General features: G+C 46.4%; 1 protein-coding gene across 1 annotated transcript in view; it reads right to left on the bottom strand.

The window, feature by feature from the left end:
• Window positions 1-14,099, bottom strand: part of LOC142302360 (sulfate transporter-like) — a 35,796-nt gene extending 21,697 nt beyond the window's left edge. The window contains exon 1 of the mRNA XM_075343418.1: window positions 13,521-14,099. Within this exon, the coding sequence (XP_075199533.1) occupies window positions 13,521-14,099 (579 nt within the window). The remainder of the gene's footprint in view (window positions 1-13,520) is intronic.
• Window positions 14,100-14,600: the final 501 nt, after the last annotated feature.

Below are 14,600 nucleotides of genomic sequence, written 5' to 3'. Positions count from 1 at the left end.
GAAATATGGTAATAGATAGCAAGCTTTCCAGACTACTCAGGTCTCTTCATCAGGCATGGTATCTGTTTTTGTAATGATAAGCTATGCAAATTTAGTATCCAGTTTCCAAGTCCAAATGACATTGACATGTACAGTTCATTATCGCTTCAAGGCATTATCATTCAAGTTTTTATCATTTAAAAAGACAAACAAAAAAATTATCCATCATAAAATAATCCAAAATCTACAGAATAAAATGGCCAGTGGGTCATGTAACTAACTAAACTATTACATGCACACTAGTCAGGAAAGGCTTGTAATAGAAATTGAAAGTATAAAACATGAATCGACACAACATTACAAAATGCTCCTCTGATGTAAAGTTCTTAAAAGGAACCTGAAACGATTTATACCTGCATATATAGGGTTAATTTGCTAATAAACAGCAATACAATGCTGGTAAAGAATGAGGCGTGCTCGGCCTTCAACCATGGGGGAGTGTATGGAGGGGCAACAGTCATCATCCATAATACTGTCAAGTGGCCACACAGCATTGTAGTGCTATTTATCTGCAGGTAACTTTCCTTGGTGACCGGTTCCCTTTAATAATCAACATAAATTGAATCATATAATTAATTAGCAAAGATTAGAACAAAATGGCATAAATAGCAGATATATAAAACAATTAATTCTAATGGATCTAAAAACATTTCTAAATGAGATTATCTTCTGCTGGATTATGGGAATCCATATTATACAGGAGTCTGGGTGCTCCAGAAAATCATCTATTTGGCTTTATTAAGACAATAGTGATAACATCTAAAGATAATTCAGTGAATGATAATTCTGACTTATATGTGACCACAGATCAGAAATCATTATATTTTTCTAAGTTGAACCATAATACTGTAAATATATGGTAAAACCAGCCTCTGTCTTTAACAGCAGCAAGCAGAGCTCAGCTCCGATCGCTGATTTAGATGCTGTTGTCAATCTCTGACAGCAGCATATAAATGGAAAGGTTGTCGGTGTGGCACTGATGGGCTGCTATGTTAGTTAGTGACCCGCTGAAGACCAAATTAAAAATTAAGCTCTCTTGCATCTATATGATTTGGTATGTAGCCTTTTTTTTATCAAAAAATAAATTTAACCAAGTTTCAGTTTATACCAAATTCTAACAGTGGACCACATTTATATAAAAAGTATAAATTCTCTTTAAGGGCTCGTTCACATAAGCGTAAAATACCACCAAGTACTATCCGATGTTTTATTGGATAAGACTTGGAACAGTGTTATACTATGAGGCAGTGCAGATTTGTGATTTTTTGTTCTCCTTATTTGAGACGGTTAATGGAGAAGATGGAGAAATTATTCTCTTTATCGTCTTCTCACCTGTGCTCCGATTTTCACATGGGAGAGAATCAGATCACAGTAAATGGCACTTGCCTCACACTTGCAGCAAAGTTTGAGCCGAATTATTTGCGTATTGCATCTGATTCTTTCTCTTGAGAGGATCATCAGATGCTGTACACCAGTGTGACCCCGGCCTTAGTGCTAGGTGGTAGGTAAAGAAACAATATCTCAAGTAAGAACAAAACTTGAATTACTCTATAGTGATTAGTAGTAAGATACCAAGGTATATCATTGTTTTGTGTATCTATGATATCTATGAAACGGAGAACAGGGCATAAATCTAGAATCACAATCTGTTCCTAAGAATTTGTGTCCTAAAAATGACTAACCTTCTCCATGGTAATGGTAGTTCTCTCTAGTTCAGTGCAGAGAGTTGGTAAGACAAGCCTATCATCTCGAGTGACCCTCCGGCAGATTTATACATCAGTACTTTAGACTTATTATGGAAGGGACCAATCAAAACCAGCTTATGCAACACAACAACAAAAAGCTGTCCATTCAGGTTTAGACCACGAACGTGGAAAAGGTATTTAGCCAACAATACATTTCTGTTAAACAAGATAAAATTCCATATAAATTGTGTACAAAACAAATGTATTTGAGATCTTCCAACACCTTTAATGGGCAATTGAAGATCTTGTATTTGTGGCCATTCAATCTTAAGTGTAAGATAAAGATTTCTTCAAAACAATATATTTATCATAATGTAATTATTTGATGATAAAATACATTATATAATAATAATAATAACAATACTTATAAAAATATTAGAATAATAAAAATATTAAAATAAATCCTTAACTCCTTCACCACCTGGCAATTTCCTGGTTTAGTTTTTTCTTTCCTTTCTTTTATTTTTCCGTTAATATTGCTATATAAGGGCTTGTTCTTTGAAGAAAGAGTTGTACTTTTCAAAGACACCATTCATTCTGCCATATATTGCACTGGAAAACAGGGGAAAAAATCCAAGTCTGGTGAGAAAAAAAGTGCAATTTCACAATTGTTTTGGATTTTTTTTTATTTACCATGTTCATTATATGGTAAACCTGACGTGGCAATATGATTCCCCAGGTCAGTACGAGCTCATAGATGCCAAACATGTATAGGGTTTTTAAGTGGTGACAAAAGAATTCCAAAATTTGTTAAAAAAAGAATTGCGTCTTTGTTGCCATTTTTCAAGACCAATAACGTTCTATTTTTTTGGGATCTGGGGCTGTGTGATGGCTTATTTTCTGTCTCCTGAGCTGACAATCTTAATTATACCATTTTTGGGTAGATGCAATGTTTTGATCTCCTCTTTTTGCATTTTGTTGTAATGTTGCGGCGACCAACACAACACAGTTCTGGCGTTTTTATTTTTTTCCTCATTATGCCCTTTACCAATCAGATTAATTCATTTTATATTTTGACAGATCTCGCATTTATGAAGGAGGCAATACCAAATACGTGTATTTTTTTCTTTTTTTAATTGTTTTTTTCAATGGAGCAAAAGGGGGGTGATTTTAACTCGTCACACAGCCGCCAACATCACTGAGTCAATGATGGAAATGGTTATGACACGCTTCCTGCCAATGCGCGTCAACTCCTGCTGTCAGAGATTGACAATGAGATTTAACTAGTTGATATGTTAGGCTGGATCTCCAAACCATCTTTGCCTGTTAAGCCCGCTTTACACGCTGCAATGTATCTTACGATGTGTCAGCGGGGTCACGTCGTAAGTGACGCACATTCGGCATTGTAAGTACATTGTAGTGTGTGACAGGTACATGCAATTGCGATTGAACGTTAAAACGTTCATCGAATACACATCGTACCTGTCTCTAGAATTGCACGTTAGATTTTTCATCGTACCCGGGGTAGCACACATTGCAGTGTGTGACACCCCGGGAACAATTAACAGATCTTACCAGCATCCAGCAGCTCCAGGCACACAATGCGGAAGGAAGGAGATGGGCGGGATGTTTATGTCCTGCTTAGCTCCGCCCCTCCACTTCTATTGGCCGGCTGCCGTGTGATGTCGCTGTGACGCCGAATGTCCCTCCCACTCCAGGAAGTGGACATTCGCCGCCCACAGCGAGGTCGTATGGACGGGTAAGTACGTGTGATGGGGGTTACTCGTATGTGCGGCACGTTCAACAAATTTAACGTGCCACACATATGATGGGGGCGTTGCAAATCGCATATGAAGTCGTATGCGAAATTGCAACGTGTAAAGCAGGCTTAAGTCATTTGCTGGCTGATCAGAGTAGCCGACAAGTGCGGGGGATATGCGGGCTAGCTGCAAGAGCCCGCATTAAATGGAGTGACATGACCTATGACGTACTGGGGTTAAGTCCATGAGCAGCATTTATCAGACACTTGCTGTATTATCTCAGCCAGATATGTTTGACTTTGAAAAACTGTGGCGTTTCAGAGAAAAGCATATTTTATAGGGAACCATCCATCAGGATTTTCATATATAAAGTAAAGTCAGTGGTATACTGGCTCTAGGATGTTGACTTTAAGCATACCTTTTGTTCTGAAATTGGAGGTTTTATTATAGAAATATGTGCAAGTAAAGTTACAGAAATGCACTGCTATTTGATTGACAGGTGCATCAGGAGTGGGAATATGTGGGTCCGGTTTTGTTATATATTCTCGCCCCTGTCTGCCTGCCTGTCTGACTTTGGTTGATGCTAGACCAGAGGTCTCAAACTCGGCTGGGTATATGGGCCGCACATAGAAAAAAAAAATATTTGGGGGGCCGCATTCTTTGGAGGACAAAGTGAAATTTTTATTAATACCATGTAATTTTTTTCTATACACCATAGGATCACTTTTTTTACATTTTTGCTAGCTTTTTTTAATAAATAAAATTTAAATGTCCACATCATATGGGTTATTGCTCGGTTTTATAGCTTGAATTGTTATGGATGTGGTGATAAAATGCACTTTTTTGTCTATTTTTGTTGATATACCCTATATGTTAAAAAAAAATTCCATGCTTTATTTAGAATTTATATTTTTCCTACTTTTTTTTTACATTTTATATTTTTCTTGTCAGTAATATTGTTTTACAATTGGCACCATATAGTAATTTTGGCCAACAACCTTCTGGTAATTTTTCCATGGGGTCCTCATCTTGTAGTAATGTCCCCATACTTGTCCCCATCCTGTAGTAATGTGCCCATCCTTGTCTTCATCCTGTAGTAATGTGCCCCATCCTGGTCCCCTTCATGTAATATTGTTTCCATCCTTAGCCCCTGTAAGAATGTTCTCATCCTTGTTCCCATCCTGTAGTAATGTGCCCATCCTGGTCTCCTTGTAGTAATGTCCCCATCCTGTAGTATTGTGCCCATTGTGGTCTACTTGTCGTAATGTCCCATCCTGCAGTATTGTGCCCATCCTGGTCTCATTGTAGTAATGTCCTCATCCTGTAGTATTATGCCCATCCTACTCCCCTTGTAGTCATGTCCCATCCCGTAGTTTTGTGCCCATCCTGGTCTCCTTCTACTAATGTGCCATCCTGTATTATTGTGCTTATCCAGGTCTCCTTGTAGTAATGTGCTCATCTTGTAGTATTGTGTCTATCCTAGTCTTCTTATAGCAATGCGCCTATCCTGTAGTATTGTGCCCATCCTGGTCTCCTTGTATTAATGTGCCATCCTGAATTATTGTGCCCATCCTGGTCTCCTTGTATTAATGTGCCATCCTGAGTTATTGTGCCCATCCTGGTCTCCTTGAAGTAATGTGCCCATCCCATAGTATTGGGCCCATCCTTGTCTCTTTGTAGTAATCTCCCCATCCTGTAGAATTGTGCCCATCCTGGTCTTCTTATAGTAATGTCCCCATCCTGTAGTATTGTGCCCATCCTTTTCTCCTTGCAGTAATGTGCCCATCCAGGTCTCATTGTAGTAATGTCCCCATCCTGTAGTATTGTGCCTATCCTGGTCTCCTTGTAGTAATGTCCCCATCCTGTAGTATTGTGCCCATCCTGGTCTCCTTGTAGTAATCTTCCCATCCTGTAGTATTGTGCTCATCCTTGTCTCCGTAATGTCCCCATCCTGTAGTATTGTGCCCATCTAGGTCTCCTTGTAATTCTTCTCACCTGTCCTCCGTTCCCTCAGTGTCCTCTTCCCTGCTTCTTCTTTTTACGGCCCGCAGGCCCGTGGACCTCATGACGATCATGTCTGAAGCCTGCAGTAATCAGCTCTTTATTTCATTTGAAATTACCTGCTTGTGCTGCACTGAGCTCTCTGCAGCCCCAAACCAATAGCAGCCGCCGGCCACAGTCCAGAGTCCAGCGCTTGATGTAATTTCACTACATCAGCTGCTATCCTGCTGTGATTGGCCAGCTGCGGCTGCCTTAGATGTTATTCTGCAAAGAACTCTGCACACTGTGCGCAGTGTCAGCAGTTCATTCAAATGAAATAAAGCCCTGACCACTGCGGTCTGCGGCACCAATCGTCACGGGGTCGACAGCCCTGCAAGCCACAAGAAGGACCCTGAGGGGCTGCATGCAGTCCGGGGGTCGTGTGTTGGAGACCTCTATGCTAGACTGTATGGTCTCCTTCCAGGTATGACGTCACTTCTTTCACAAGAAAGGGCATGTTCGAAATGCAGCCCAAACAATCTAGCATTTACCAAGGCCAGGTAGGCAGACGGGGCGGGAATAGATTGAAAGATTCGCCCCACATATTCCTGCCCCTTTGCACCTGTCACTCAAGTAGCAGTGCATTGCTGTAACTTTACTTGTACATATTTCTGAAATAAAGCATCTAATCTCTGAACAAAAGGTATGCTTACATTCAGCATCCTAGCGCCAATATAGCATTAACATTATATATATGAAAATCCTGATGGTTGGTTCTCTTTATAGATGCCAGGTACCAAGCCATACGGTACACTAATTGTGTAGAGTGACACAGATCATAGTTGTGGGTGAGAGATTGACTCCTGATGCCTTGACATGCTACATGAAAGTTATAGTCCTGGCTGGGTGTGTGGACTTGTGTTGTGAGGGCTGAATGCCCATGTGTGCTGCCCTCTTGTCAGCAGCCGGGCTGCTTGGATCCGGATCCGCAGTGGCTCGAGGGGCATACAGGCCCGGGAGTCGTTCGGCTACTCAAATTAAGTAGGTATTTACAGGGGATTGTATATTTAGAGTTCGTGACACCACCCGTGGTGCATGGTAATATGGAGTACCACCGCTGCAGTTGGGAGTACCCAGGGGCGATGGAGCGGGGCAGCTAGATGTTGGAACCCTCCACAAGTAGGGGGGATGCCCCGGGACTCGGTGATGGTGGTTGGAGGTGCCGTTGGGTGTGAAGTGGTCACTTGCCTACTCACTCAGTCCATAAAGCTGACCCCGACAACTGGATAAACCAAAGTTCTGGACACCGCTGCCGCTGAGGGGAGCTAGTTTGGGTCCCGCCCCCGATGGTGAAGCCTGGTGATGTGAGACCTTCCTCCTGGCACTTAGTTCACTTTTTGGTTGGTCCCGGTAGCATAAAACTAGTTGGGTCCCGCTCCCCAGTGTGGCTGTGGGAGCTCGCTCTCAGGTTTCACGCTTGGGATTTTCTGGACCGTTTTAGTGGAAAGTCCTATCCCCCTCGTTGCGCTAGTACCCTGATTTTGGAGCGGGTGGAGGACAGCTCTTGAAGGCTCCGTTCTCGTCGGGTAAATTGTCAGGATGCCTGAAGCTACTTAGGGTCCACGTTCCCCGTCGTGCCCTGGTCCCAGCCCGGTGATGGTACAAGGCCGCCGGCTGTCCTCCTCGACACTTTCGTGCCCCTTATCATGATCCCCTGCGACCGGGGATCCAGCTCCTACTAGGCCAAGACCACCGTCTGCCACCTAGTTGCTTCCAAGGAGACCGGCTCCTGACCTTCTCTCTCCTTCACTTCCTACACTTCACCCTTCACTCTCTCAACAACTCTCTCTGACACTCCTGACCTCCCCAACCAACCCCCCAAGTGGGCGACCCTATTCCACTCAGGCCGTCTACTGGTGTGTCTGGTGGGTGTGATGCAGAGTGTACCTAGGACATTGATTAGCTGATGTAGGCAACACCATGTAGTTGGAGACCCATAACCAAAGAGGAGGTGGATATTGCACAGAAGGGCAGATTGCAGAATACCCTGTGATGACCTGATAGTCCAGGGCGTCACACATGCAGGCCACGTGTTACCGTTTGCTTCGGCTGGCTAGGACTGGATGATGATTGACACTGACAAGGAGACCTCCAGTTGACATTAACCAATAACAGTTTAATTAACAGTCTTTCAGTTTCAACTTTGCACATGAGATAGTGGGCACATAACTTTCAGTACATTCCCATTTTACAGAGCATTTCCAACTCCCTCTGGGTTGTTCCCAGTCTTACTGGTCCTTTGAGTCCTAGTACAACTGAGCCCAGCTCAATAGTCCAATTAATGATGGTAATTTTCCCTTTCTGTGGATCCATGTCTCTACTCCTCGTATGGAGTACGGGGGTTCTAATCGCTATGGTTAGAGTATAGCTTTATGTTTGCAGATGCTTCCATATCTAAGTTTCTTCTCCTCATAGAGGAAGATAGTGTCAGTAAACAGCCTTGTGCTAGCAGATGATTGGGGAGACTGCTCTGGAAAGTCGACTCCTTTTACGTATCAGTCAATCCTGAATTGCGGAAGGAAGGAGGTGGGCGGGATGTTACGTCCCGCTCATCTCCGCCCCTCCGCTTTGATGGGCCGGCCGCTTAGTGACGTCGCGGTGACGTAACTGTGATGCCGAACGTCCCTCCCCCTTGAGTCACAGCGACGCCGCCGACCAGGTAAGCGCGTGTGACGCTGTCGTAGCGATAATGTTCGCTACGGTAACAAACACACGATATCGCACACACGGGGCGGGTACTTACACGCTCAATATCGCTAGCATTTGCTAGCAATGTTGTAGCGTGTAAAGCCCGCTTAAGACCATAGGTCTACTGGAGTAACATGCTGAGCCATATCTCAAGCATCATGAGAAAATTGTCACTCTCTCTAGATGCTAACCCTTCCAATTGTGAGCTTGTCCCAACATTAAAGTATTGCTTGCATTATAGACATTTCTATCTATTTGTTTTTTGGTTTTTGTGTGCAGAATAAATTTTTGTTAATACATTCTATTTTGTTAACAACAGTTATTAACCCGGGCGAAGCTGGGTAGTACAGCTAGTTAGACTTAAATACATTATGATATTACATATATTACATCCCATTTCACATTATACACTATTCACAAAGACACAGGACAGTATTCACATTACACTATATAGCAGCAACGTGATTGGTGTCTTTAGGGAGTAATGTAACTGAAAATCAACCATCTTAAATTTCTTCTTTAGTTAATAATTGTCAAACTTGACCACTCGACTATCTGGAAGACACCAATACAACATCACACAAAACATTAATAGCAACAGTCTCTCTTCCCGAGAGCAGGGGTTGTTCTCTTCTCCCTTGTGGTCAGCTTAAACCTGGTCCTACTGGGAAATGAACCCAGAAAAAAAATAGTAGAAGTCCTTGTAACTAGGGGACAACTCAAAAGTAACCCTCTATGTCCAAGGCCATAGTCCATTCAATCAATACCAATACTGTCCACATCTACCATCCGATTGTAAGATGGGGACACAGTCCTTAAGGGGCTTTACACGGTAGCGATATCGCTAGCAATTTGTAGCGATAGCGAGCGTGTAAGTACCCGCCCCCGTCGCGCATACGATTGTTTGTGATCGCTGCCGTAGCGAACATTATCACTACGGCAGCGTCACACATACTTACCTGGTCGGCGGCGGCGCTGTGATTGCCGAACAATCCCTCCTTCAAGGGGGAGGGACGTTCGGCATCACAGCTACGTCACCGCAACGTGATTGGTGTCTTTAGGGAGTAATGTGACTGAAAATAAACCATCTTACCTTTCTCCTTTAGTTAATAATTGTCAACCTTGACCACTCGACAACCTGGAAAACACCAACACACCGTCACACAAAACATTAATAGCAACAGTCTATCTTCCCGAGAGCAGGGGTTGTTCTCTTATCCCTTGTGATCAGCTTAAACGTGGTTCTACTGGGTAATGAACCCAGAAAAAACAAGTAGAAGTCCTTGTAACTGGGGGCCAACTCAACAGCAACCTTCCCGCAGCTCAAAGTCACTAAATCCAGCAGGAGGTAAACAAGCAATCTCAGCCATCCATAGCTAAAAACATAAGACAGATAGATGGGTCTTACAGTGCCTACAAGTAGTATTCAACCCCCTGCAGATTTAGCAGGTTTACACATTCGGAATTAACTTGGCATTGTGACATTTGGACTGTAGATCAGCCTGGAAGTGTGAAATGCACTGCAGCAAAAAAGAATGTTATTTCTTTTTTTATTTTTTTTTTTTTTAAATTGTGAAAAGTTTATTCAGAGGGTCATTTATTATTCAACCCCTCAAACCACAAGAATTCAGTTTGGTTCCCCTAAAGTATTACAAAGTATTTCAGGCACAAAGAACAATGAGCTTCACATGTTTGGATTAATTATCTCTTTTTCCAGCCTTTTCTGACTAATTAAGACCCTCCCCAAACTTGTGAACAGCACTCATACTTGGTCAACATGGGAAAGACAAAGGAGCATTCCAAGGCCATCAGAGACAAGATCGTGGAGGGTCACAAGGCTGGCAAGGGGTACAAAACCCTTTCCAAGGAGTTGGGCCTACCTGTCTCCACTGTTGAGAGCATCATCCGGAAGTGGAAGGCTTATGGAACTACTGTTAGCCTTCCACGGCCTGGACAGCCTTTGAAAGTTTCCACCCGTGCCGAGGCCAGGCTTGTCCGAAAAGTCAAGGCTTACCCAAGGACAACAAGGAAGGAGCTCCGGGAAGATCTCATGGCAGTGGGGACATTGGTTTCAGTCAATACCATAAGTAACGTACTCCACCGCAATGGTCTCCGTTCCAGACGAGCCCGTAAGGTACCTTTACTTTCAAAGCGTCATGTCAAGGCTCGTCTACAGTTTGCTCATGATCACTTGGAGGACTCTGAGACAGACTGGTTCAAGGTTCTCTGGTCTGATGAGGCCAAGATCGAGATCTTTGGTGCCAACCACACACGTTACGTTTGGAGACTGGATGGCACTGCATACGACCCCAAGAATACCATCCCTACAGTCAAGCATGGTGGTGGCAGCATCATGCTGTGGGGCTGTTTCTCAGCAAAGGGGCCTGGCCATCTGGTCCGCATCCATGGGAAGATGGATAGCATGGCCTACCTGGAGATTTTGGCTCCTCCATCAAGGATCTTAAGATGGGTCGTCATTTCATCTTCCAACAAGACAACGACCCAAAGCACACAGCCAAGAAAACCAAGGCCTGGTTCAAGAAGGAAAAAATCAAGGTGTTGCAGTGGCCTAGTCAGTCTCCTGACCTTAACCCAATTGAAAACTTGTGGAAGGAGCTCAAGATTAAAGTCCACATGAGACACCCAAAGAACCTAGATAACTTGGAGAAGATCTGCATGGAGGAGTGGGCCAAGATAACTCCAGAGACCTGTGCCGGCCTGATTAGGTCTTATAAAAGACGATTATTAGCTGTAATTGCAAACAAGGGTTATTCCACAAAATATTAAACCTAGGGGTTGAATAATAATTGACCCACACTTTTATGTTGAAAATGTATTAAAATTTAACTGAGCAACATAACTTGTTGGTTTGTAAGATTTATGCATCTGTTAATAAATCCTGTTCTTGTTTGAAGTTTGCAGGCTCTAACTTATTTGCATCTTATCAAACCTGATAAATCTGCAGGGGGTTGAATACTACTTGTAGGCACTGCAAGCCCGCTTTACACGCTGCAATGTATCTTGCAATGTGTCGGCGGGGTCACGTCGTAAGTGACGCACATCCGGCATTGTAAGTACATTGCATTGTGTGACAGGTACGTGCGATTGCGATTGAACGTTAAAACATTCATCGCATACACATCGTACCTGTCTCTAGAATTGCACGTTGGATTGTTCATCGTACCCGGGGTAGCACACATTGCAGTGTGTGACACCCCGGGAACGAAGAACAGATCTTACCAGCGTCCTACGGCTCTCGGGCCACAATGCGGAAGGAAGGAGGTGGGCGGGATGTTTACGTTCTGCTTAGCTCCGCCCCTCCGCTTCTATTGGCCGGCTGCCGTGTGACGTCGCTGTGACGCCGAACGTCCCTCCCACTCCAGGAAGTGGACGTTCGCCGCCCACAGCGAGGTCGTATGGAAAGGTAAGTACGTGTGACGGGGGTTACCCGTATGTGCAGTACGTTCAACAAATTGAACATGCCACACATATGATGGGGGGCATTGCAAATCGCATACGATATCGTATGCGAAATTGCAACGTGTAAAGCAGGCTTTAGACCTTCTGAAGTGTTCATCCTCCTGAAGCTTCCAGCTGCTCCAGACAAATGTGCAATGACCAAAACATGGACTTTTCAGCATCCAATTCCATTTTTGTTTCACTGATTCTCACTGACATCTATGATCAACAGCTCTTTGGTAGCAGAGGGGTCTCCTTTTTGGGGGTCTGTATTACTTCTGTGGTTGGTAGGGAACCCACCGGTAGCTGGGACTTCACAGCTTCCAGTCACTTGGCTCCTCTGCAGATCATGGACTAAGCTGGGGTACAAGGCTCAACCTCCAACTCGGACTCTCTCAGGAGACCTAGTGATCTGCTCCTCCAAGTCAGCCAGCCTTACCGACTCAGCCACCAAGGCCATCAGCTTCTGCTTTTCTGTGTACCTAATCTAAGGCTTTTCCAGGCCTTCGCGAACTTTCACTCTGTCATTCTACAGCTTTACTGTCTTTTCTATCTCTCTGAACTCATCTCAGAAAATGGTGCTGCCTAACTCACTCCTCAGCGTCTTGAGTCACATCTCCTCTTTGCACAGAGTGGGGTCCCTTTCTACTGACCATCCCATTTCTACCAGGTCTCCACCTGTTCCTGGCTGTCACTCATAGGCGGACAGACCTTTTATTTCTACTCCATCCAATGGGTTGGTTACTTTGCAACAAGGGCCAGCTTTTGCAGGCGAGGGGTGCCGCCCCCGCGCCAGCAGCCGATGCTGCTCGGATCCGGACCTTCAGGGGTGGTGGCTCAAGGGTCTCCGGACCCGGGGGTCTCGCGGACATGCCGAAAAAAATGGGGGACGTAGATGTACGGGCTAGGCCGTAATAGGTACTTGATGCCATCCACAGTGTGTTATGAAGTGGGACACCACCGCTGCTGTTACGGGTCACCCGGGGGAGATGTTGTGCAGCAAGATGTTAACCCCTCCGTGGGCAGGGATGGTGGCCCCGGGACCTGATGGCTCTGGTGCAGGGGGAATGACGACCGCAGGGGGTGCTGGTGTACTCACTGTTAGTAAAACACACAAGTTTCTGTTAAACCAAGGTGGTGGTGCCCGGTGCCGCAGCTGGTTGCGTTCGGGATCCCCCACCCGGCTGGTGGTGTCTATCCTTTTCCTGCACCATTGTGCAAGGTGGACTTTCCCAGTGTAAAACTCAGGAGTCCGCTCCCATCTGGATGTGGCCTAAGGAGCCGTGCCCGCAGACGTTGGCCCATGGGATCCATACATAACCGGGACGGGACAGACCGGGTCCTTTTCACTTCACCCACCCAAAACAACCTAGCCCTGGTGCCACCACTAAAACACAGGTTGGCATCCCTTGCTTAAGTTCAGGGTAGGTCCGGGTGTTTTCCAAATGGGCCGGGTAAAAAGTTCCTTACCCGGCACTCCTTTTTCAAGGGCCCCATGTCCAGGGGACCCCTGACCCGGAGGTTAGTCACTGGTTTTGCTGGTGACAGGGCCTCGGCCGACTCTACTGCAGGCCCATCCTCCAATCAGCCTCTCCAGAGACTGCGGCTTGGTGAAAAGGTCGGTCTGGGACTATTTACAAGGCCCAATAGTTTATGGGTTGGCCTGCAAGTTATGGCCGTTGTCCTTGTTTTTAAAATTTTAACTGCAGAAACGGGACATAGACGGTCCCAATGGGTACTGAACTTGTAAGTAGCCGGAAACCACTACCTAAACATCTGAATCTTCATAAAACTCGGGACCAGAGAATGGCGGAGAGGGGTGGACGTGCAGCTGGGCTCCCATTCTCACCCTCCTTCTGACGTTCTGGGCAAACCACCCCCTCTCGCCGCAGTGCCGTGTGTAGGTCACTAGTTCTCCGGGTTCCAGGTCCCAGTCAGGATGGCCAACGGGCAGATAAGGGGCCACATCCCTCCGGGACACGAAGATCTCAGCCCCCATGCCCGGCTCGTATATGAACCCCCATCCCTTTTGGGGGTTAAAACGCCGGACCTGGCTTTCGTACATTGGGCTCCTCACCCGGAACGTGGCATTCCTTAGGTTGTCCTTTTCGGTGTAGGTCCGGGACAGGACCTCCGCCTTCCTCTTCTCCCATGTGGCTATTTCCCTGCCCAGCTGGCACTGCTGCCGCTCCCAGTATGGAGCGTCTGCGGCCTGCTCCGATTTATTCTGCGCAGGGGCTTCGACTGGCACCTTTGGCAACGGGGGACCCTGCTGTGTCGTGGCCTGCTCGGCTGCTTGGCAGCTGCAACCCCGCAGCGCCTCAGCCGAGGCTTGGAATCTGGGAGCAGCCAGCTTTGCCCGCTGTGCTGGCTTCCGGTCGGGAACCACCTCCGCTTTGGCCGGGCGGATTGCCGGGGCCGTGGTCATATTGGGTGCGGCCTCTTCCGGGATCGCTTGTGTGTCCAAGGTGGGACGGGGCACCGTCCGGACGCTGGTCTGCCGTGGAGTCGGTACGGGTGCCGGGGCAGTGACTGGCTGGCTGCTAGCGGCTTTCTCGGGTGGGTCCTCGCAGGCCGGTGGAACGGGCACCGCTGCCGGTTCTGGTGGCAGCGGACCGAGCGGGGTGTCAGCGGCGGGTGTGGGCGGTGAGGGAGGCAACGTGGCGGGCAGGGGCAGGCCAGACCCCTCAGCCTGGTTGGCCGGTCCCTGAGGGACATAGGGGTGTGGGTCGCTTACCCACTCCTCCAAGTTTGCCTCCACTTCATGAGCCCGCACGGCTGCAGCCAGCTCCGCCATCTCGGCCATCCATCGCTCCAAGATATAGCGCCCTGCACCTGGATCCGGCAGCACATGCGTTCCGTCTGGGCTTCTACCCAGGCCACTGTTCCGGCATGGGGTCCGGCACTCGGGGCTTGCCAGACGGGTTGG

Source organism: Anomaloglossus baeobatrachus, chromosome 4 (genome assembly GCF_048569485.1).
Source record: "Anomaloglossus baeobatrachus isolate aAnoBae1 chromosome 4, aAnoBae1.hap1, whole genome shotgun sequence".
In the NCBI taxonomy this organism is placed as follows: Eukaryota; Metazoa; Chordata; class Amphibia; order Anura; family Aromobatidae; genus Anomaloglossus; species Anomaloglossus baeobatrachus.
Note: the sequence above shows the minus strand (reverse complement) of the source record. Positions and strands in the feature narration are given on the sequence as shown.